Below are 22631 nucleotides of genomic sequence, written 5' to 3'. Positions count from 1 at the left end.
TGCAGACGGTTTTCTGCCATCTGGATATACACCCTCCATCTTGGCAGACCATAGTGCTCACTGCCTGTTTGGTGAATGAGGTCACAAAGCAAGTCAAGAGGCCAGGCCAGGCCCCACAGCTGGCTGTCTTCACCGCTCACTTTCTCCTGACCACCCCAGAGCATGCACTGCCCCCCTCACTCCCACCTCGTTCTCTGTCTTTGGTGGAGGGCACTCCATGTCGAAGCCGTTGGTGAGCCGAGGTGTCTTCTCTTCCAGCCTGTGTTCTGCTGCTCCCTGCCTGGGCACCTTCTCCTCCAGCCGGGAGAAGACTCTCCGGCCATCTTCTACAACCACCTTCTCTGTTTGATTGGAGGGGGCCTTGGAGACGGAGAGGGGTGTCTCTGGGAGCAGTGGCTGCGGGCTCAGGAGCTCGGAGCAGGGCCTCAGGGACACCATGACTGGGCCTGGGAGGGAAGCAAAGGGCTGTGTGAGGACAGAGGGCTCAAGAGCAGATGGACAGGAGTGGAGCTCTGGCCGCATGCAGACAGGAACCAGCCCCCACACTGGGGCACCCAGATTGCAAACACATCCCCACAGGATCATCTAAGCGAGGCCTGGTTTGCCAGGGCAGCTGAGTGCACACCCTGCAGCTGCCCCCAAACACTGCGAATGGCTCCAGTGAAGACTTGTCCTCGCTTTGCAGGGACAGTCCTATATGCTTTGCCTTCTACCAGTTCATGAATCCTCCCAACAGCCCTGAGAAGCTGGGGGCAGGGGGTGGGTGCCAAGGTAGCAGTCACAGAAAAGGAGAGAAGTCCAGAGAGGAACAGACCAAGTGTCACCCAAAGGAAGAGGCAGCTGCTGGGGTGGGGCCAAGAGCACACATTGCCTCCTCTGGGGTAGCCCTTAGGTGGACAGGGCAGGGAGGGTGTCAGCACAGGAAGGAAGGGCCTGGAGCGGGGGTGGGCAGTGGGGACCTGCTGCCTAGAGGGTCTCTTAGGTTGAAAAGTAATTGTAAAGGTGGGGAGAAGGATGGGCAAGGGCTTGGGGCCTAGACTACCCACTCACGCTGCACAGTCTGGAGTCTCAAGAAGAGTTCCATGGAGCAGAATGCCTTGATTTGGAAAGACTTTCCTGAGCCACTTAGGATAAACCCTCCATTCTCAGACCCATATGGGACCATCCTAGCCACTGGGGACTCACTGTCAAGGACAAGGGGTTATGGGAGAATACAACTGTAGGCCAAACCCTTCTCAGCTACCTGGGACTACTGGACATTCCATTTCACCTCACATTTGCATGGGGCCTTCTGTCTGCCCCCCTCACCTTTATTCATCCCACAGAGCCACTCCTGGGCTGTCAGCGAGGGCCGGGCTCCTGCCGTAGGCGGGTAGATGTCCTCTTGGTAAGACTCCGACTGTAGGAGAAGCCAGGAGTGAGGACTGCGGTGGCAAAGGGGCCGCCCAGATGGGAGGGCCCTAAGGGAACTGGGGTCCAGGATTTCCCCACCTAGGAGCCGAAGAAACCAAGGCCAAGAGAGCAAAGGGACATGCCCCAGGTCACACAGCAACTCAAGAGCAGAGACGGTTCGGTCTCAGGACCCTTATTAGCTCCCAGCAACATTGCACTGACAATGTGAAAGGCCTTTCCCTTGAGGAGTGGCCACCAGCCTCCTTGCTGCTACCCCGAGGGCATGGGTTCCGGGCAACAGCTCCCAGGGCATGTCTTCTCCAGAAGGGGCTCCCGCCTCCCTCACAGATGGCCACACCACCCTTACCCGCCGGGGCACAATCATGGATATAGGCTCAATGAGGCCTTTGCTTGTAATCAGCTTGTAGAAGCGGAAGATCTCGCAGGAGGTGACGTCGAGACCTCTCTTTGGCATGACACCTGCGGGCAGATGGCCAAGGAGGGCTCAGAGGTTCTGGCTGGGCTGGGGTCACAGGGACCCAGGGTGAGGGGTGAAGCCAGAGTGCACACCTGGGCATGAGCAGAGAGCACCCTCTTCCCCACCCCCCTTCCGTCTACAGATAGTTCATGAGCAAATACCTATGCTGGGCTGGGCCCTGTGCTGGGGAAGTGGGGTTGAAGTAATCAGACTTGGTCCTCCCCCTCAGCTTGTGCCCGAGCTGCTCTGAACAGAGCTCCTGCCCCTGTGTCCTGCTGATGAGTGTTACCATGGTGTCTTTCTCCTTCCCTTTGTGGTTAATCTAGCCATGTCTTCATGTTCAAGTGGGTTTCTTACAGACAACACAGAGATGTATTTTCTTTCATTTTTTTTTTCTATTCCCAAATACACTTACAGATTAGGGGCTCTCCTAGGTCAGTCTCTCTTATGTTGTGGCTGCTGTTGTAACTGCTCCACCTCGGCCTAGAATGGCTTCCTTCTCTCCACATACTGTGCTCCGCTCCCCTTTTGGCCTCCTCTGGGAAGCCTTCCTCGACTTCCTGCTGCTTGCTCCCAGAGAAACTCCTACACACCTCCATCAGAGCTCCCATAGAGTCAGTGTTGATCCACCTTCTGCCCTCCTGAACGGGGTCCTCTCCAGGGCGGGGCCCTCATCTGACTTGCTCCTGTCTCCCCAGGCCCCACCTGTCCTCAGTGTTCCGTACTCACCCATCCCCTTCTGCGGGCTGTGGGAGCGGTACTCTGTCAGGTAGCTCAGGTGAGGCTTGTCGGCGCTCACTTCATAGTAGCGGATGTTTCCATCTCCCTGAGGAGGAGGAGGGTACGACTCAGAGCCGGGTCCCATCAGCCCCCTCGGGGCCCCCCACTGCCGTGCAGCAGAAACCTGGCCAAGTGACCGAAGGGCTGGCAAAGCCACCTCACACAAGAAAACACCAGGGAACTGCTGTCAAAGCAGCAAGGGGTCCTCATTTCAACACTCGATTCCCCCGACCATGACCCAAAGCCCACCTATATGCCTCCAGGGCAGAAACTCTAGGGGCACAGGCCTGAGTCCCATTCCCAGCTGCAAAAAAAGGTCAGCAGTGGCGGGTCCTGAGACTGTCCAGTGATCTTACACTTCTGGGGCATTTCTGGTTGTCGCTGTTCTAGTGACTGGGGAGAGGAGAGAGGGACGGAGTGCTGCTCCAGGCACTGGTGGGGAGGAGCTACGATGCCAAGTACCAGTTAGTCCTCGCCGATGAAAACCTGCTCCAGCCCAAATTCAAAGGTTCCCCTATTGAGAAACACCGATGGGGCCTCCTCATCTGGTCCCAGACCTGAGGAGCGACAAGCCTGGGGTGTCTGACCAAAGCCCTGGCCCTGGGTGGTTCCCAGGAGCCAGGATGGTGGGATGGGGTACATGCCCACTGCAGGGAGACGGTGTCCAGAAAGCCCTGCCCATCCCTCTCCGTAGCCTGAACCCCCAAGGCCCCTGGTTGCTGCCTGGCTAGCGGTAGGGCTAGGCTGGGGTAGCCCTGCTCCCTGCCTCAGGGGCTCAGGCAGACCCCTCCCTCCCACGCCAGGCTCACCTTCCCCACCACATAGAGCATGTTGGTGTCCGCATCATAGAAGGGAAACAGCACGCCCGAGGAGCCATCCAGGTCCATCTCAAAGAGAGGCTGGGACAGGTTGTCCTACAAGGAAAGGAGACCAGGAAGGCCTGTGGGTAACTCCTGGAGGTCCTCAGTGGTATTCCTGGAGATGGGAATCCCTGCCAAGGGGCTCTGGGTGAGTGTGTGTGTGCGCATGCATGTGAGAGGGAAGGAGACAGAGGGAGAGAGACCACCCCCTTTTATCCTGTAGGCATTTTGCCTCCAACCCATCACCTCTCACACCCCTGATAGCACACCAGCCCTCCCCTGCTTGTCTGATTATTTGTTGTAAAAGATGGAGGAGGAGGTCAGAGGGAGGAAGCGATTTGTCTAGTCTTTGAAACTCTAGCCAAGCACTCCTGCAGTGCCTGGCCTGGCCCTTGCCCTCACCCCCTCAGCGGCTGCTCCTGCCCACCTGCCTCCAAGCCCTCACTCCAGCTGTTCCTTCTGTCCAGAAGGACATCTCTTCTCTCTCTCCCCACCCTCACCCCTCGTCCTGGTCCCGAAGCGGCCACCTCCCCCTGACCCCCACACACGGCCACTCCCTCCTCAAACGAGATGTGCAAGGTCTGACCAGCCCCCCAGTTTGCATCCCAGCACCCTTAGCACCGGCCGGCTCTGCTAAGCACGTGCTTGGGCAACGAGTAAGGGCACGAACAAATGAGTGGGTGAACGAAGCCAGCACTCAGCTGTAGGCGACAGTAAGGGGCAGGGTGGGGCTACACAGGAGACTCACCTGGTCCCACACTGCCAACTGCCGGTTGTTCCACTGGGATGTTCCCGTGGACAGCAGCTTATTCAGGTTCCCCAGAAACAGCACCTTGTTGGCCCGGTGCCCCGTGCAGCTGGTTTCCTGGATGGACATGTGTGGTCAGGGGCTCGAGGGCTACAGCTAGGGTCTCTGGCTTTGCTGCTGCTGCGCTACTGAAATGCCTTCCTTGTTCACTACCTAGCTCTGCTTAGAGAATCTTTCCAGAGACACCACCCCCAGGAAGCCTTCCAGAGATCCTCCCATCCATCTGGGGGCTCAACTACTATTTTTGCTGAGCTTTTCTGAGCTACGATGGAGGCAAACTTCAGTGCACCTCTGTGCTCCTGCTGAGAGATCCCTGAGTGTTCACTGTATGCAAAGCAATGGGCCGGGCGGGCACTGTCACCTAAGTTATCTCATTCAATCCTTCCAGAGGAAGGACTGACAGCCCACTGTTGCAGATAAGGAAGCAAAGGCTCAGAGAACAGGAAGTGCTCGTCTTTGGTCACACAGCCGACCGGCAGGAGTGACACGCCTCCTGACAGAGCTAAGGCACACCGGCAAGTTCTGGAGTTAACTAGGTTCAAAACTCAGCTTTCAAAGTGGGCCAATCACCTGACCTCTCCTTAGCCTCCGTTTTCTCATCCAAAGAACGCAGGTGACACATCCCACCTCCCGGCAGGGCCAAGAGGACAGAGAGACAGCACATGTGAAGGCCTGGCCACAATGCCCACAGCATTACCAGCCTCCCGCAGGCCCCCACAGCCCCTTGCTCCTCTGCCCCCAAGCCAGACCCCAGCCCGGCACAGACCTGGAGGACAGCCCCGGCCCGAGGGTCAAGAATCCGAAGCTTGCGGTCTTTACAGGTGGTGGCCAGCAGGCTGCCATTGGTGTTGAAGGACATGGAGAGGATCACGCCTTGGTGGCAGGTAATCGTCCTCACCGGGCTCATGATTACAGACTCCTTTGTGTCCAGGTTCCAGACCATCACCTGCGCGGCAATGAGCTGTTTCTGAGCACAGCGGCCACCCCCGCCCCGGGCTCCCACAGTCGCATGCCCGCCAGGCTGCAGTGAAACACCGTATCCCCAGGAGGGAAGCCACAGATGGCAGTCTGGCCAAGAAGCCTTGGGTGGGAGGATGGGTCTGCTGGCTGAAGCTGCCACGTGGCAGGAGGGGAAACCGGGAGTCAGGCTGTCTGGCGGCAAAAAGAAAACACCATCTGCTTTGGAGTGACAAACCATCCACGCTGGGAGGACCCCAGAGATGAGCTAGTCCAGGGGCTTTCACACACTTATTAGCAGCAGTTTCCACCTCACACGGATAGAGGGCTGCCACGTTCAGCTGCGGAGGTTGTGCACTGCACAGCTCCAGGGAGAGCCATTCCCATAGCCCATGACGTGACCTGCACCCTGTGGAGCTGGTGCAGAGTTCCTTGCACAACCATATACGTGGCCCTGCAGACACAGCCTATATACACGGGTGAAAGAGCACTTCTGATCAGAAGGGGGTCAGAGGCTCTGTCAACCACTCCCATCCCACCCTTGATCCATTAAAGAGGTCCCCAAAGTGCCTCCATAAAGCCCTATGTTGTGAAGGGAAGAGTTTCAAAGCCACAGCTGTGGTCACACCGACCCCATTTGTGTACAAAAGGAGAAATTGAGGCCTAGAAAAGACAAGGGACTTTCCTAGTTCCTACTGCAAGGCAGAGACTGAGTTGAAATAGAATCCAGGGCTCCTCTACCATGAATTTTCCCCATCCCCAGGGCCCATAGACTGCCAGCTTGGCTGTCAATGGGGCAGCGGGAAGCTTCTCTGGATAGGGTCCAGCTCATCCCCTCCAGGACGACTAAGGGGTTGTGCAGTGTCCCTCCCACTGCAAAAACTCATGTCCACTGGAGCCTCAGAATGTGACCTTATTAGGAAACAGGGTCTTCGCCAATGTAATTAATTACGATGAGGTCATATGGATTGGGGTAGACACTACATCCGCTGACAGGCGTCCTTCTCCAAAGATGGGAGGACACACAGAAACACAGAGACGCCTGCACGGAGCTGGCGGCGGCCGAAGTGACCCAGGTGCAGCCCAGGGAATGGCCGGAGCCACCGGAAGTTGTAAGAGGCACAGGAGGAAGCATTCTAGGGTCTTCGAGGGACCGCGGCCCTCCTGACAACTTGATTTTAGATTTCGGGTCTCCAGAACGATGCGAGGGTAAATTTCTGTTGTCTGAAGTGCCCAGTTCGGTCATGTTAGGGTGGCCCCAGGAAACGAGAGCATGGACCCACCTTGAAGTCGTAGCCAGAGCTGAAGAGGATGTTGGCAGCTGTGGGATGCCACTCGACCAGGCCCACCCTGCGGGTGTGGCCCATTAGCTCCTTCTTGCAGGCTGTGAGGTTCTTTGTCAGCAGCTGCTTGGGGATGTCCCAGATCTTAATCTTTCAGGGGAGATACAGCGGGGGTAAGGGGAGCGGTTAGCCAGGGTTCACCTGGTACCCAGGCCACCCTAAGCCACAGAATTGGCAGTGCCCGGCAGAAGGGCCAAGGGAGTGCTCTCTGTATCCATCTCTCTCTCAGTGGGGAAACAGCTGGAACCCTCAGAGGGACAGAGGCTTTGCCAAGGTCTTCCAGCCCAAGCAGGGGCTGGCATTGCCAGAGTTGAGCCCAGGCCTCCAAATCTGCTTCCTGGTAATCTTTGCCATCTTAATGGCCTGCACTGTGGGCAGCTGGGCGGGCCACAGGCCTGACTCCCAGGCTGGATGTCAGATCAAACCCACCTCCCAGCCTAGACTCTCTCTCCAAGGACAGTCGTCTACCCCTTCCTAGTCCCAAAGGCTCAGGCTAGAGCCTCAAAGGCCAGGAGCAAGAGTTTGTGCTCTGTTATCAGAACACTAGGGAGCCAGTGCGGTCTCTGGAGCAGGACAGGGTAGGGCCAAAGTGTTTCCTTTGGAGTGGTCCTCTTGGATGGCCTGAAAGAGGAAAGATAAAGGGCCAGAAGGCCAGGCTGGATGGGGTCATGGCCTATACTCCACAGGAAGGGCCTGGGAAGAGGAGCTGGGGCTTCCTTTCCGAGTAGCGTTGTCGAGGATGGAAGGGGCTTCCACAGCAGAAAGTCAGCTCCCAGTACCGGAGGCATACAAATGGAGCTGGGGGTGGGGAGGGGTGACACAGAGGGGATAGCAGAAACTTGATGTTCACCGTTGTCGTTCAGAGCTCTCAGGCCCCTGGGTGACTGTATGCCCCCTTTCCCTCAGAGATACACAGGGTTTTCAGGCAGACTTTGCTTTCAATTCAACACATATTTATTTCCTGGTCACCAGGATTTAAAACCAGGACGGCAACCCCGTGAGTGTCAGAGACTCCAGATAAGGTGCTGTGGGCATGCTGGGCATGTGGCCAAGTCCCAGAGCCGAGACTTTCTCCTGCACAATCTCCCTGAGCCCTCCTCCCCACCCCCCCACTGACCTCGCCTCATGAAGGATCAGGGGGTTAGGAGCATCCGAGCTAAGAACAGACACCCATCAGTCCACCTCTCAATGCCCCCAGCCCGCTCCTCTCGGGAAAGGGAACCGCCTCACGCAGAGACACTCACTGTGGTATCTTCAGAACAGGAGGCGATCTCAAAATCATTAAAAGGATTCCACTTGATGTCTAAGACGTTCCCTCCGTGCCCGCAGACCCTTGGGTAGTGGGGGTCCAACTTTCCCGTCTGCAAAACAGTGCCCAGGAGTGTTGGGGAGAAGAGGGGCTAATCCCACATAAGCATGTGGATGGTCACTCGGCAGGCAGCAAATCATGGAGTAGGCAGGAAAATGTAAGGGACAGGCAGGGTGTCAATCTAGGCCCTACCACTGTTCTCTTGGTGATGCTGGGGGGCTCACGTCACTTGTCCGGGCCTCAGTGTCTTCCTCAGTAAAATGGAGGCAATAATAGGTATTTCCTGGGGTTCGTGTGAAGATCACAGGAGATGAGGTTTGGAAAGGGTCTAGCACATAGACTATGCACTATGTGCCTAGCGCATAGTAGGTGTTCAGTCAAAGGCTATTTCCCCTCAGACACCGCTGGTGGGAATGCAAAAACGGTACAGCTGCTTTGGAAAACGGTCAGGCGCTCTCTACTAGGCTAAACACAGTTACCATGTGACCTAGCCATTGCACCCTGAGGTAGATCCCCAAGAAAAATGAAAACACAGGCCTACAAAAAGCTCACCCACCAATGTTCATAGCGGCATTATTCATAATAGCCAAAAGGTGGTAACAACCCAGATGTCCATCAATGGACGAATGAATATACAGAATGTGGTATATTCACACCATGGAATATTATTCGACCAAAAAAAAAAAGGAACGAAAAACCAACACTCTTTGATATGTACAAACCTTGAAAACACACTAAGCGAAAAAAATCAGACCCCAAAAGCCACACATTGCAGGATTCCACATAAATGACCAGCTGTGGTTTCATTGTTAAGAGCAACTTAATACATCTTTTGGTACCTGGTACTCAGAACCCTGGCTAATACCTATGAAAATTCCAGAACAGGTCAATCTATAGCGACTGAAAGCAGTGTGGGACCCCGGGTGAGAGGAAGTGACGGCTGATGGGTATGCTGTTTCTCTGTGCAGTGATGAAAATATTTTGCATAACGATTTTGTGATGTTTGCACAAGCACGTGACTATATTAAAAACCTACTGAATCATACATTTTAAAATGGTGAATTTCATGGTATGTGAATTGTATTTCAATTAAAAAGAAAAAGCGAGCGCCTCCTTCCCCTCCCCGTTGGCCTGCTGAGAATTGCTGTGTGGGTGCTGGGAGGACGGATGCCCCAAGAGACTTCCAGCTCCGCACACAGACCTGGGTTTCCTAGGTCGTGGGACTGCCACGCGGGTTCAGTCATAGAAACCTAGAGCTGGCAGTGACCAGAACTCTCCTTTCACACATCGCACTGCATGGCTTGGCAGAACAGGCCCCAGGACCCAGGCCCCCTGCCTGCCAACTCAGGCTTCATCCACATCCACGATCCCACCCCAGGTGCTGAAGCCCCCCTGCCCCACCCCCCGAAGGCTCTGGAATCCAGTTTTCCGTCTACGAGGAAGAGACAGCTGGGAAGAAAACCGGCCCACATCCACGACATACATAGGGACAGGCCATGCGCAAGGTGGCGGCGGCATAAGGCGTAGTACATGAACCGGCAGCATCGATGGTTTCAGGGTCTTTATCAAAGATCTTTCAGGTACAGGACGGACTCAAGGAACACCCACCACCTCTCCTTCCCTCACCCCCACCCCCAGCTCTGCAGAAACCACCAAGACGGTGCCCCGCTGAGACTGAGCAAAGATGCAGTGGTGTCTCCCATCTGGCTTCATAAGGCTTCCAAGCCACAGCTGCCGCAGGAACGGACAGAGGGTTCCAGGTCCCTCTGGCACATTAGCAAACAGACACGGAGACCCTGGCTCACGGAGACTCATGCACGCATCATAGTAGCTCTGCAAACACAAGCAGTGGTCCTGGGCTCCCCTTCACAAATACTCTGCCCAATCCAGCTCTTGCCCTTCGGGAAAGGGTAGTAGACACCTCACCCTTGACCGGATCCCACAATGGAGGGGAAACTCTCCACAGGGCATTATCTGATAAACTGGAACATGAAAGGTGGGTTCAAGTACGACTACAATGTTAAACTTCCAGAAGTTGATAATGGAATACGGTGATATAAAAGAATATTCCTACTTTCGGGAATCACTCAATTATTTAGAGTAGAGGTCAAGGAAATATGTAATTTACCCTCAAATGCATCAGAAAAAAAGATGATACCCTCATATATACATTGAGACAGAGAAAAGGGAAGACTCCGGACTTGAGTCATTTGTGAGCGATGTGTGAGCTGCATCTGGGCCCTTCAACAAGGAAGAGAAGGTGCACCTGTGGGCCCTGGCCCAGGTCCGCACGGGACCACCAATCCAGCCACCAGCCTCTCACCTAGCTTCCGGGCCCTTCTGCACGCTGTCATGGGTGAGCTTTCAGAAGTTTAAATCTGATCGTGTCCTGCCCCTGCTCAAATCTTGCAAGTTTTCCCCCTCGCGTGTAAAACGCGAAGAATCATCTCTTCCTCGCAGGGCTGTTACAAGGGTAAAATGAAATACTGTGCATGAAAAGCCAAACAGGGATGTCCTACAGTAAACGCTCAAAGAAGAACAGCTTTTGTTAAGAGTTAAGTGTTTGTGTGTGTGTCTGCCCTAGTGTATAAAAAATGAGGGGGGAAAAAGCATGGAAGGAAGTGCTCCAAAATGTTACTCATAGCTACCTCCAGATGGTGGGAAAATGGGTAGTTTAATCATCTTCTGTGTTTTTTTTTTAAATTTTCCCAACTTTCTATAAAACTATTGCAAAAACATTTATTTTGCAATAAATGAAAGGTATTTAACACAAAACTCCAAACTTTCTGCAAAGATGGGTCCTTCCCAGATTAGCCAAAAATGTGTTCTAAACCTGCAGATCTTGAAGGGCTCTCAGAGACCTGGAATAAGGGACAGCAGCTTTTGCTCAGGGACCCAGCCCAGAGGGATTTGCATAGGGTCCCAGGGAATGTGGGGGGCGGGGCGGGGCTGCAGCCCAGCGGGGGCTCACAGGCATGAGTGTGCCCTGCCCTAGCCATGTGGGAGCGCTCTCAGCCCTGCGGCTGTGTCCTGCCCTCTTCCTCACACAGCCTTTCCTTCTCTTAGGCCATTTCCTGGGTCAAAGGGCATGAGCCACGCTGGGTCTTCTGCTCTGGCACACCCAGTTGTTCTCTGGCCCACAGACCTACCCTAATTTTTGCCCGGAAGGTTTCTGGAAAGACCTGTGGCTGCCTTCAGAGCAGCACGAAGGCTTGCGGGTGTGGGGGTGGGTGGCTTCTGGGCCAGGCCTAGCCCAGCCAGGCCAGCACTCCTCCCAGGCCTCCCAGAGACCCAGCGCAGGCAACTTCTCTGCATTTTCAGAGGACTGACGTTACCACACATCATTAGCCCATCTCCTGGGCTGAGACTGAGCTGCTGAAAGCCCTGTCATGACAGGGACATTTATAATCAGGAGGCCACTTCCGCCTTTCAGTCCACGAAGCCAGCAGTCAGCCGGGGACAGGTCTCTGATTTATGGGGAACACAGCTCTAAATCAGGGGGCCACCCCTGCTCTCCTCGCAGACTGCCGGATCCCGGGCTTGGGGGCCGGAGCCGGCCGCTCAAGCCTAGAGACAAGCCACTTCCAAGTCTCAGTGGGGCTGCCCTGAGGTAGGCGGAGTGGACGGGACAGAGGGCAGAGGGCAGAACCACGCAGGTGGGGGACACTCTGAGGGGTGCACAGCTTAGCTGCTGGGATGGGACAGCTGTGAGGCCATTGCTACAACCCCCGGCACTCGCAGGGGGGCAGCCATCCCCACAACAGTGTCACAGCTTCCGGGGGCCCTTCCAACTGCCCAGGGGGGACACGGGAGGCAGGGGTGGTAGGCACAGGCGCAAGCGGGCTGCGCGCCATGTAGAAGAGGTGAGGCGGGCAGGCTGACTCCAGCTTCCTGGGTTTGAGTCCCTACTGCGACACTTACCCCTGTGTGACCTTGGGCAAGTGACCTCAGTGCTCTATGCCTTAGTTTCCCCATCTACGAAATGGCAACAGTAGGACTTCACAGGGTGTGAGCGACTATGTGAGTTCCTCCAAGTAAAGCACTTATGACAGCACCTGGTACAGGGCAAGCTCTCTGGAAACTCGCCAGTGTAAGTTCGTCAGCGCGAATTACAACGACCCGGTGTTCTTGTCACTCAGGATGCTTCGGGGGGGGGGGGGGGCCCAGGGATGTACTCCGTGTGACGTCAGACTGTTCCGCAGGGGTCTGCCCTCTCTTCCTGACGTCTACCTGACCGGCGACTGTGCCCGGGTGCCCTCCGTGAATAAAGCCATGCCTTGACCGTACTCCAGTGAATGAACCTGTAAGGAGCAGGGTGCAGACGTCGTTCTTTAGGGACCATAACTCAGGGAGTCATCCATGTGCCAGGCCTGTGCTGGGGGCTTCACTCTTATTTCATTTATCCCCGAACCACCCCGTGAAGAATCCCCGTGTACAATGCGGCAGCTGGGGAACAGACGGGTTCACAGTCACGTGCGAAGAGCAGCAGAGCCCTGGGACCTGGGAGTACGTCCTCTCCCGGCCTGCTCGCCCTGGCCGTCCTCTTGGCACAGTCAGCACTGGCTTCATGGGCCACTTTCACGAGGACCTGCCTGGAACTGGAAGAGACTTTCAACAAAATAAAACAAGACAGAACAGAAAGCGACAAACCATGCTGGCCCACAGCCCTGCATTTCTAGAAGGGGAATCTGAGCGTGGAGGGAGTAAGTACGCCCCAAGGAAGGCTGAGGTTCAACATGTTGGCTGGGCCAGAGACAGAAGCTCATGAAGAAGGCAGGATTGGTCTGCAGGCAATGGGGAGCTCTGGGAGGGGACTGAGCTGGGGAGTGACATGGTCAGACACGGGCTTTAGAAACTCTGTCTGGCCCTCCAATGCTCCTCTTTCTCCAGGCACACAGTGTCAGTCTGGCCTCCTCTGATGCAGTCCACCCCTCGGGCCCATCCCCAGGGCTCAGCCTGCCCTTGTGTTCATGTCTCCCCACCCACCACACCTCACAGCAAAGTCCACCCCACACACCCCCAGGGGTGGCTTGGCTGCAAGCCAGGCCCCAGGCTCACCTGTCCCCAGACCTTCCTACTGCTGCCGCTTCCGTTCCCCGAGCACAGCCCATGTTGCCCAGGCTGCGGGAGCCTCCCTCCAAACAGGCCGGCCCTAGGTCACAGTGAAGGGAAGGAGGCCGCCTGCAGAGTCCCCCGGCCCCTGGGGCAGCCTGGCCCTTCTGAGAATAACCTCCAGGACACCATGGCAAGGCCAGGCACCATGCACACTGACGCTCCCGTACACACTCCATGAAATACTCAGCTAGTTTGTCCCTCCCTTCCTTCTCACGTCACTAGTTCAGCGACACCTTTCTGTGCCTGGTTGGCATGGAATCCCTGGTAACCGACGAGAAGCCCCTAGAAACCAGAGCCCAAACCGAGAAGCCGCACGCAGGCCAGTGAAATGAGAGCGAGGCTCCACAGCCACACCCAGGGCTGAGCCACAGAATCCTCATCTGCACGGCGGGACAGTATTTCCCGCTAAGGAAGCTAAGGGGCTAAGGAAGGCATCAGCATACGCACTGTCCATGCTAACCCTGCAGGCCCGTCCGCTGGGACGCACTGTGTCAAAGGCCCAGCAAGCGTGTCCTCTCCCTCTCCCCTCCGCGCCTACGCGTGCACACTGCATGTGTTTACCCAAGAAAATAACAACCAAATGCGATGCGTGCCCCTCTCTGGACGCCGATTCAAAGGAACCAAGCACCAAGAGGCATTTACAAAGCAATCAAGGGTATCTCCACACGCACTGGGAATCGGGTGATACCGGAGCTCTTGTCAGTGCTGCCATCAATGGCACTGCGGTGGCGTCAGAAAATGTGCCTAGTTTTTAGAACCGCACCCTGAAGTGTATGGGGGTATAATGACAAAACGTCCAGGATTTGCTTCAAAATACTTCAGGAAGGGGCACCTGGGTGGCTCAGTCAGCTGAGCGGCTGACTCTTGATTTCAGCTCAGGTTACGATCTCCGGGTCGTGGGATCAAGCCCCATGAGCCCCAGGAGCCCCATGTTGGGCTCTGTGTGGAGTCTGCCTGACCAATTCACTCTCTCCCCTCCCTCTGCCCCTCCCTGGGCTCTTGCATGCTCCAAATAAATAAGCAAATAAATAAATAAAATCTAAAAAAAAATGCTTCAGAAAAAAAAAAGGATGGATGAAGCAAGAGCAGCAAAGCCTTGAAAATTCTAGAATCTGGGTATACAAGGGTTCCTAGGATTGCTTTTATCTACTTTTGTGTTTGAAATTCTTTTGTAAATATAAAAAGAACCAGATTAGAGCTTAGCTACTGCAAACCAGCAGCATCTGCATCCCCTGGGAGGAGGGAGGCCAGAACTGACGAATAAAAACACAGGATGCCCAGGGATGTGTGAATTTCAGATAAATAACAAATAATTTTTTTAGTGTAACTACGCTCCACGCACTATTTTACTTATACTAAAAAAGAGCATGGCAGTTTCTAGTGAAACTAAACATGTGAAACTACTTTAGGACCCAGAGATTGCATTCATGGACATTCACCCAGAGAAAAGGAGACTTACTCAGGTCCCCACAGAAACCTGTACGTGCACGTTTAGAGCAGCTTTATTCCTAACAGCCCCAAACTGGAAACAATCGCGGTGGCCTTCGGCGGTGACCGGTCAAACAAATGTCTGCACACCGCTTAATACTCTGCAGCAATAGAAAAAGGAGGAGCTATTGATCCATCCTGGATTACCCATCCCTGGGTGGGTTTCCAGGGAATTATGCTGAATGACAGAAGTCAAGCCCAAAGGGTCACACGTTGTATGGTTCCATTTACGCAACATTCTTAAACTGGCACAAGGCTGGAAAAAGAGAACAGACAAGTGGTTGTCAGGGGTTGAGGAGAGGCCGGAGGTGGAGCCTGGCAGAGCAGTGGGAGGGATCTTTGTGCTGGAGGCAGTGCTCAGCTTCTAGACTGTATCTACATCCATATCCTGGTTTGGATACTGGACTCGAGTCTTGCAAGATGTTTCTGTTGGGGGAGCTGGGCAGAGGGTACACAGAAGCTCTCTCTATGTGTTAGGTCTCATAATTGCATGTGAATCTACAATGCTCTCAACACAAAAAAGTTTAAGTACAAAGAAAAAAATAAAAGTTATTTGGTGTTTATTTGAAATTCAGGTCTGGAGCTGGCTGGAATGCAAAGTGCCTGGCCCCACTTCAGACCCGCTGAATCAGCATCTGTGTTCTGACATGCAGGCGTGAGCCCTGATTCGTGGCTTGCCCAGCTCTTGGCGTGCTTGGATCCCTGAGAGTCTGTGATGGTAGCAATTAACATGTGTCCTTGAGCTCTTTACGATATACCAAAAAGCCCAAAGGGAATCATATATTTTTCTTAGGATCAGGCTGCACAGAACAAATGAGTTTTGACCCTCCAGTGGCTTCCCACTGGACTCAGAATAGGGTCAGACTCCTGCCCTGGCCTCCAGTGCCTTTCTAGTCCCAGCCCTGCCCCCTCTCTGACCTTACCTCCCACTGCTCTTGTCCCTGCAGCTATCTGTACCGATGTGTGTCTCAAACACACCAAACCCAGGGCCTGCACCAAAGCCGTTCCTACCTCAGGGCCTTTGCACTTTCTTTTCATTCGGCCGAACACTCTCCTTCTAGAGCTTCAAGGGGGAATCTCTGCTCAAATGTTGCTTTCTCAGAAAGTTCTTCTCTGATCATTCTATTCTTTTTTTTTTAGTGTGTGTGTGTATATATATATACACATAATATATATATATTTATATATATATATATATATATAAAATATATATATACTTGACAGAGAGAGCGAGCAGGACAAAGCACAAATGGGGGAGCAGCAGAGAGATAGGGAGAAGCAGGCTCCCTGCTGAGCAGGGAGCCCAGTGCAGGGCCTGATGCTGGGATCATGACCTGAGCTGAAGGTAGATGCTCAGCCAGCTGGGACACCCAGGCACCCCTCATCCTATCTTTCTAAACTAGGTCCACTTTCCCTACCCAGGTCCACACTCCATCTCATCAAAGCAACTTATTTTCTTAAGTCAGTTGTTAGTACCTATTTATAGTCGATAGTTCATTGAGTTAGAAATTGTGATCTGAAAGAGGCTGAGTAATAAAAATCCGAAAAATATGTTAATTAATTAACTACGAATACAGTCTGTGTGATGGGTAGAATCTTTTAAAAGCTCCCAAAGTGTGAGAGAAACAAGTCAAATGGGTTGTCTCCAGGGAACCTCTGAACTCTGATCTTCAAGTCTTTCCAGAAATCCCATTTTACACTTGTCCCTCCCCAGCTTGAAAAACCTCAGCTCTAGAATACTGTTCATACTTCTCATCCTGGCAGTCAAGACCCTTCTCATCTGGCCCAAATCAACTTCCCCAGGGTACTTCCCTTCCTCCTCTTCGACACAGAGCATTCATTTGTTCCAGCCAGACCGTTCTCTGCATTACTGCCTGGGCACATGTACAGCCTCACCTCCGCGCCTTGGCTGGTGCCATTCCCTTTGCCAATGATGTTCTCCATATTTATTCAGATGAACAAACCCTGGGTAATTTGTTCAATCAATGAAAATTTATGAGCACCAACCACATGCCCAAAATGTGAGATACATACACACACACACAAAGTACCAGTTCTCTCATCAACCCCCAACTATTCCAAGTAGGTTAGGAGGTACTAGCAGAAGAACACAAATGACTCCAATGTGAAGTAATCAGGTTATGGTGTCCTAAGAAAGGAATATGCTATGGAATATATCCTATAAAGAAGAATGTTGGGAAGATTTAGGAGAGGGGGAAAGAGAGGCTATTCATGAACATGGTACGTATTTCCATTTACTTGGGTCATCTTTAACATTGTTTCTTTTTTTTTTAACAACAGACAAAAAAATGATATTTATTAAAAGAATGGTAGGCAAAGGATTAATATCTCTGATCTAAAATAAGTACATACAAATTAATGAGATTAGTAAGTCTTGCCCCTAAGTAAATCAACAGAGACCAGTCACAAAAGAAATGACTGATTAGCAAATGTGTGGGAAAATGGTTTTCATTTTTTTTTTTTTAAGTCATAAGTTAAAACAAGATATTCTCTTTCCTCTATCAAATTAGCAAAGATTTTAGGCTAAAGGTAATGGCCAGAGAAGTGAAATGAGCAGTTGAATTCATCACAGGTAGAAGCATATATTAACCTTTAACATTGGTCTTTCAAGAATGCTCTGTAATTTTCTCCTTTTAAGCCTTGTTTATTCCTCTGTATCCAATCTTCTTTTATTCCACTGTAAATGCTTACAAATTCTAAGTGTTCTAGATATATGAAAATGCAATTCATTTTTGTATCCTGAATTTTTGTCCCAGCCACCTTCCAAATGCTCTTACTATTTTTCTAATAATTTGACCACATATTTTGGGGAGTTTTCTATGTATGCAATCAATCTATAAATAAGAGTGGTTTTATGTCTTCCTTTCCAATCCTTACATCTTTAACTTGTGTTTCAGCCCTATGGTGCCAGCTAGGACCTTGAGCTCACTGCTGATTTTAAAGGGCTATTTCTTTTTCTTCTTCTTCTTCTTTTTTTTTTTTAAGGTTTTATTTATTTATTTGACAGAGAGAGACACAGCGAGAGAGGGAACACAAGCAGGGGGAGTCCGAGAGGGAGAAGCAGGCTGCCCGCTGAGTAGGAAGCCCATTCAGGGCTTGATCCCAGGACCCTAGGATCATGACCTGAGCCAAAGGCAGATGCTTAACGACGGAGCCACCCAGGCATCCCTAAATGGCTATTTCTAACATTCCATCTTTATGAATGTTTGTACCACATTAACAAGGAGATCAAATATCACCATTATTACCAATAATAGGACAAACTGACAACATGTCACACGATATAATGAACTGAGGATACAGTGTCATTTGTTTAACATTCTTGCCCCACATGTATATTATATATCTCATTATGAGAAAAAAAATGTCAAAAATCCAAATTTTAAAATGTTCTGCAAAACAGCTGTTCTTTAGCTGCTTAAAAATGTCAGTATTACGGGGTACCCGAGTGGCTCAGTGGGTTAAAGCCTCTGCCTTCGGCTCAGGTCATGATCCCAGGGTCCTGGGATCGAGCCCCGCATTGGGCTCTCTGCTCCGTGGGGAGCCTGCTTCCTCCTCTCTCTCTGCCTGCCTCTCTGCCTAGTTGTGATTTCTCTGTCAAATAAATAATATATATATATATATATTTTTTTTTAAAGATTTCATTCATTTATCTGACAGACAGAAATCACAAGTAGACAAGTAGACAGAGAGGCAGACGGAGCGAGAGGAGGAAGCAGGCTTCCTGCTGAGCAGAGAGCCCGATGTGGGGCTCGATCCCAGGACCCTGAGATCATGACCTGAGCGGAAGGCAGAGGCTTTAACCCACTGAGCCACCCAGGCGCCCCATAAATAAAATATTTAAAAAAAAAAAGTCAGTATCACGAAATAAAGTAGAGTAAGAGATTTGACAACTAAATATAATGAACGATTCTCAGTTGGATTCTGGATCAGAAACAAAATTTCAATACATAATACCATAATACGCATGCAGAGAGAAAGATAATCAAGAAAGAGATAAAGAGTAAACCTGGCACAATGTTAGGACAGGTGAATCAAAGCAAAAGGTTTTAAAACTTCTATTTCTTATGTTAGTGAAATTCTCTTTTCCTCATTTGCTAAGAATCTGTATCAGGAATGGTTACTGAGCTTTACCAAATGCTTTTTTCCTGCATTTATGGAGATGACCATATGGCTTTCTCCTTTCCTTTGTTAATATAATGATTTACATTTATAGATTTATTAATATTAAACTGTCCTGAGTTTCTGGAATAAATCCAACTTGGTTAGAATATATCTTTTTTTAAATTCACGGCTAGATTCGGTTTGCTGCCATTTTACATACATCTTGAGTGAGGCTGGCCTGTCATTTTCCTTTCTTGTTCTGTCCTTGTCTGGTTTTGGAATCAAGGTTCCACTGGCTCACAGAACAAGAGGGGAGTCGTCCCTCTTTTCCTATTCTCTAGAAATGTTTGCAAAAGATTGAAATAACCAGTTCCTTGGAAGTTATACAGCAATGGCCTGTAAAATCACATGAACTCTACGGTATCATCTTTATGTATGCACTCTTGTGAAAGTAGCATATAAAAAAGGCATAAAATATAAGTGTTCAGCTTACCGAATTGCTGGAAAATAAATTACCCATATATCTGCCACCCTCCCAGGCATGAACTATTATGAGCAACACAAAGGAGACCCCCCAACCCCCACCATGGGACCCTTTCCAATCATAACTCCCCGTTCCCTCAGGCAGTGATAGTTATCCTGGTTTTCTGGATAGTCTCTTGCTTGCTCTTCCTTAAAATTTTTCTACTTACTTATACATCCCTTAAGGTAGAGTTTAATTTAGCCTGTATCTATCTTTACATAAATAGAATGAGACAGTTTGTAATTTGTTTGATATCTTTCCTTCAAAACTGTCAATTAGGATTCGCCCATGTTTGGGGCACCTGGGGGTGTAGTCGGCTGAGCGTCCCGACTCTTGGCTTCAGCTCAGGTCTGATCTCAGCATCATGAGATCGAGCCCTGTGTCAGGCTCTGTGTGGGGAGCCGTGCGTGCTCAGTGCGGAGTCTGCTTGAGATTCTCTCTCCCTCTGCCTGTCCTCCTGCTCTCTCTCTCTCTAAAACAGATAAATCTTGGGGAGCCTGGGTGGCTCTGTGGGTTAAGCCTCTGCCTTTGGCTCAGGTCGTGATCCCAGGGTCCTGGGATCAAGTCCCACATTGGGCTCTCTGCTCAGCGGGGAGCCTGCTTCCCCTTCTCTCTCTGCCTGCCTCTCTGCCTACTTGTGATCTCTCTCTCTCTCTCAGTCAAATAAATAAATTATTTAAAAAAATAAAATAGATAAATCTTTAAAAAAAGGGTGCCTGGGTGGCTCAGTCAGTTAAGCCTCTGCCTTCGGCTTGGGTCATGATCTCGGGGTCCTGGGATTGAGACCCGCATTAGGCTCTCTGCTCAGTGGGGAGCTTGCCTCTCCCCTGCTCCCGCCTGCCTCTCTGCCTACTTGTGATCTCTCTCTCCCTGTCAATTAAATAAATAAAATCTTTAAAAGAAAAAAAGATTCATCCATGTTGTGTTATGTATGTATGTTGTTTCCTTTTCATGATTATGTATGCTCCCTAGTATGGATACATCACGATTTATTCATGTAATTCTTTGGATATTTGAGTTTTTGCAGTTCGATAACAATATGAACCACACTGCTACACAGTGTCGTCACTGCGCACAGAAACACTGCATGGACATACCTCGCAGCGGAATCTCGGGGTCGCAGGGTGTGTGTATTTTCCTCTCTACTAGAAACTGCCACACGTGGTTCCAAAACACAGGCGAGGAGTTCACCCTGTCACCAGAAGCGTCTGAGAGTTTACGAGGCTCTACATCCTCACCACCACTCACGATTCCTAGCTCTTCACATGTTCGCCGATCTGGTGGTCGTGGTGGTATCTCGTTGTGGGCCGCTGGTGAGATACTCCTCAAGGGGGATTTAAAATTTATCTTTTGTAACTGATTTCTAATTCAGTTCCATGCGGACCAGAAAACCCGGTGTATGAGATTCCATTTTGTGTTTATGATTTTAACTTCTGAAGTCCTTCGTCGGGGGGCGGGGAAGGGGGTGTTTAAGCCTGTTGTTCCTTGTTTCAGCTGACGCTCATTCATGGTGGCTCACATGCCTGACCTCACTCTGTAGGAGTTCTGTCCACATGCAGGATGCTTTCCTCTGGGGACACTCCCTGTCTGGCTCTGCTGGGTACCAGACGCACTAGTACCCGGCATCCCGCTAGTCCCTTTGGACGTTCTGCCTTGAGCTGACTCAGGCTCGGCTGGCATCCTGAAAAGGTCTGCCGTTAGGTTAAGTTATATGAAACTAACCCTTTGGGGTTAAAAAAGACTGAAACATCAGCAATTGCATATAGTGTAACCTATACTGGTAACCTTTGCCTACAGGACAAGCCACTGCTTTCCGTTCGCTTCCCGCTTCCCTCTCTCAGACTGCTGACTCAAGATTTGCTTCTTTTTGTTGGGGAGGGGAGGTGGCTTTGGTGATTTCCCCAATGTCTTGTGAGCCCGGCAATGCATTATAAATTATACTTGATTCAGGAGTGAGCTATTTTGCTGTGGGGTGGAAGACAGGTCTTGGGAGTAGCTAGGCAACTGCTAAAAGCAGAAATCCCAGGATACGTATCTTTTTTTCCCAATGAGGAAACCAAGGCTCAAAGAAGTGAAAGAACTCAAGAGCATGTGGTTGGTAAGAGGCAGGGTTAGGATTTGAAGCCACACGTGAGACCAGAAACCCAGGCTCTTTCTACTTCCGCTGTCTGCACTGCCTCCAGAGGGCTGTGTGGGCCCGAAGCTTAGCCAGTGGCCTTACCTGGTTCAAGGGAATGACGAAGAAGGCCCCCCCACAGGAGCACTCAGTCACAACCGCAATGAAACAGGGGTTCACAGCGCAGAAGTGATTGTCTTGGACGCTGTGGGTGATGGGAACCGAGTCGTAGCAGTTCTCCTTGCTGGCTGGTTTGCCAAAGACGTGGCGAAACTTGGAGCTCCGGTACTGGGAATGCCATGACATCTGTGGGAAACAAACAGGACAAGGGGGGATGTGAGGCTCATGGCGCTGACAGCGCGACACATGGGGAGCCCCCCTGGAGAGGGCAGGACCAGGGCAGGACCAGGGCAGGACCAGGGCAGCGGTCGGTTCTATGTGGACAGGGTGCTATCAAGAGCAAGCAAATGAACAGGATGTCATTGTGGCGACTTCTGTGGCTCTGGTAAGATGGTGTATGATTATCCCCGACCTGCTTGCTTGTCATCTCTTCATCTGTCGATCCAGAGGGCAGAAACACCAGAGAGAAAACTCCCATTTCCTATCGGCCCACCCGACTCCAGCCCAGTGATGTGGGTCACACTGTGTCCTCTGGACCCAGCCTGCCTGGGCTCCAATTCCAGCTCTGCCTCTTACTGGCTGGGTGAGCAAGTGACTTAACTTCTTCGGCCTCAGTTTTCCCATCTGTAAAATGAGGATCACAAAATCATCTGTCTCACAGGCTTGTTGTGAGGACTAAATCACAGGTCCCTTGATCTACAGTCATAATTACTACCATGATTATCGTCCAAGCATCTTGAGCTTCCCTAGCTCCTCATTCGGCCCCATATTTGTTCATTCTAGTTACTGAGCGCCACTGTGTGATGAGGCCCTGTACCTGGCACCGGGGGTTTGGAGAGAGTAAGCCTGAGCCCACCTTAGAGGAGTGAAGAGTCCTGTGGGAAGCTGGGTCACTGGGATCTGGTGTACTACAGATAATAATAAAGGTTAGTACATGACAGTCTGGGAGGGCTTCCCAGAGGAAATGACAAGAGAGCTGTGATTTGAAGGGTGAGTAGGAGTTGGCCATGTTGGTAGGGAAAAAGGTAAGGCCGGGGGAGGAAGAAGTCCCAGCAGATGGAACAGCCTGAGCAAAGGCCCTGAGAGAGAAGGAAACATGGAATGTTTGAGGAATTACATGTGGTTTTGTAATATTAGCAAGGAAATGTGAGAAAGGAAAAATTACATATATATACATACACACAAACATGGAGATGGGACGATGGGAATGAAGAGAG

At 51.3% G+C, this 22631-nt stretch overlaps 1 protein-coding gene across 4 annotated transcripts in view; it reads right to left on the bottom strand.

The window, feature by feature from the left end:
* LOC123952878 (TBC1 domain family member 2A) overlaps positions 1-22631 on the bottom strand; it is a 107786-nt gene that overhangs the window by 3018 nt on the left and 82137 nt on the right. For 3 of the 4 annotated variants that reach the window (XM_046022493.1, XM_046022495.1, XM_046022496.1), the window contains 10 exons: positions 21400-21600; positions 7863-7979; positions 6559-6708; positions 5085-5264; positions 4259-4375; positions 3460-3564; positions 2600-2696; positions 1760-1872; positions 1309-1399; positions 187-446 (listed from right to left, as the gene is read on the bottom strand). In XM_046022493.1, the coding sequence (XP_045878449.1) occupies positions 187-446; positions 1309-1399; positions 1760-1872; positions 2600-2696; positions 3460-3564; positions 4259-4375; positions 5085-5264; positions 6559-6708; positions 7863-7979; positions 21400-21600 (1431 nt within the window). Of the gene's footprint in view, positions 1-186; positions 447-1308; positions 1400-1759; positions 1873-2599; positions 2697-3459; positions 3565-4258; positions 4376-5084; positions 5265-6558; positions 6709-7862; positions 7980-20014; positions 20860-21399; positions 21601-22631 lie in introns of those variants that run through there. The other variant, XM_046022494.1, reaches the window with a different exon arrangement.

Source organism: Meles meles, chromosome 11, assembly GCF_922984935.1.
Source record: "Meles meles chromosome 11, mMelMel3.1 paternal haplotype, whole genome shotgun sequence".
Lineage (NCBI taxonomy): Eukaryota > Metazoa > Chordata > Mammalia > Carnivora > Mustelidae > Meles > Meles meles.
The sequence above is the reverse complement of the archived record's forward strand: the minus strand, read 5'-3'. Positions and strand labels throughout refer to the sequence as shown.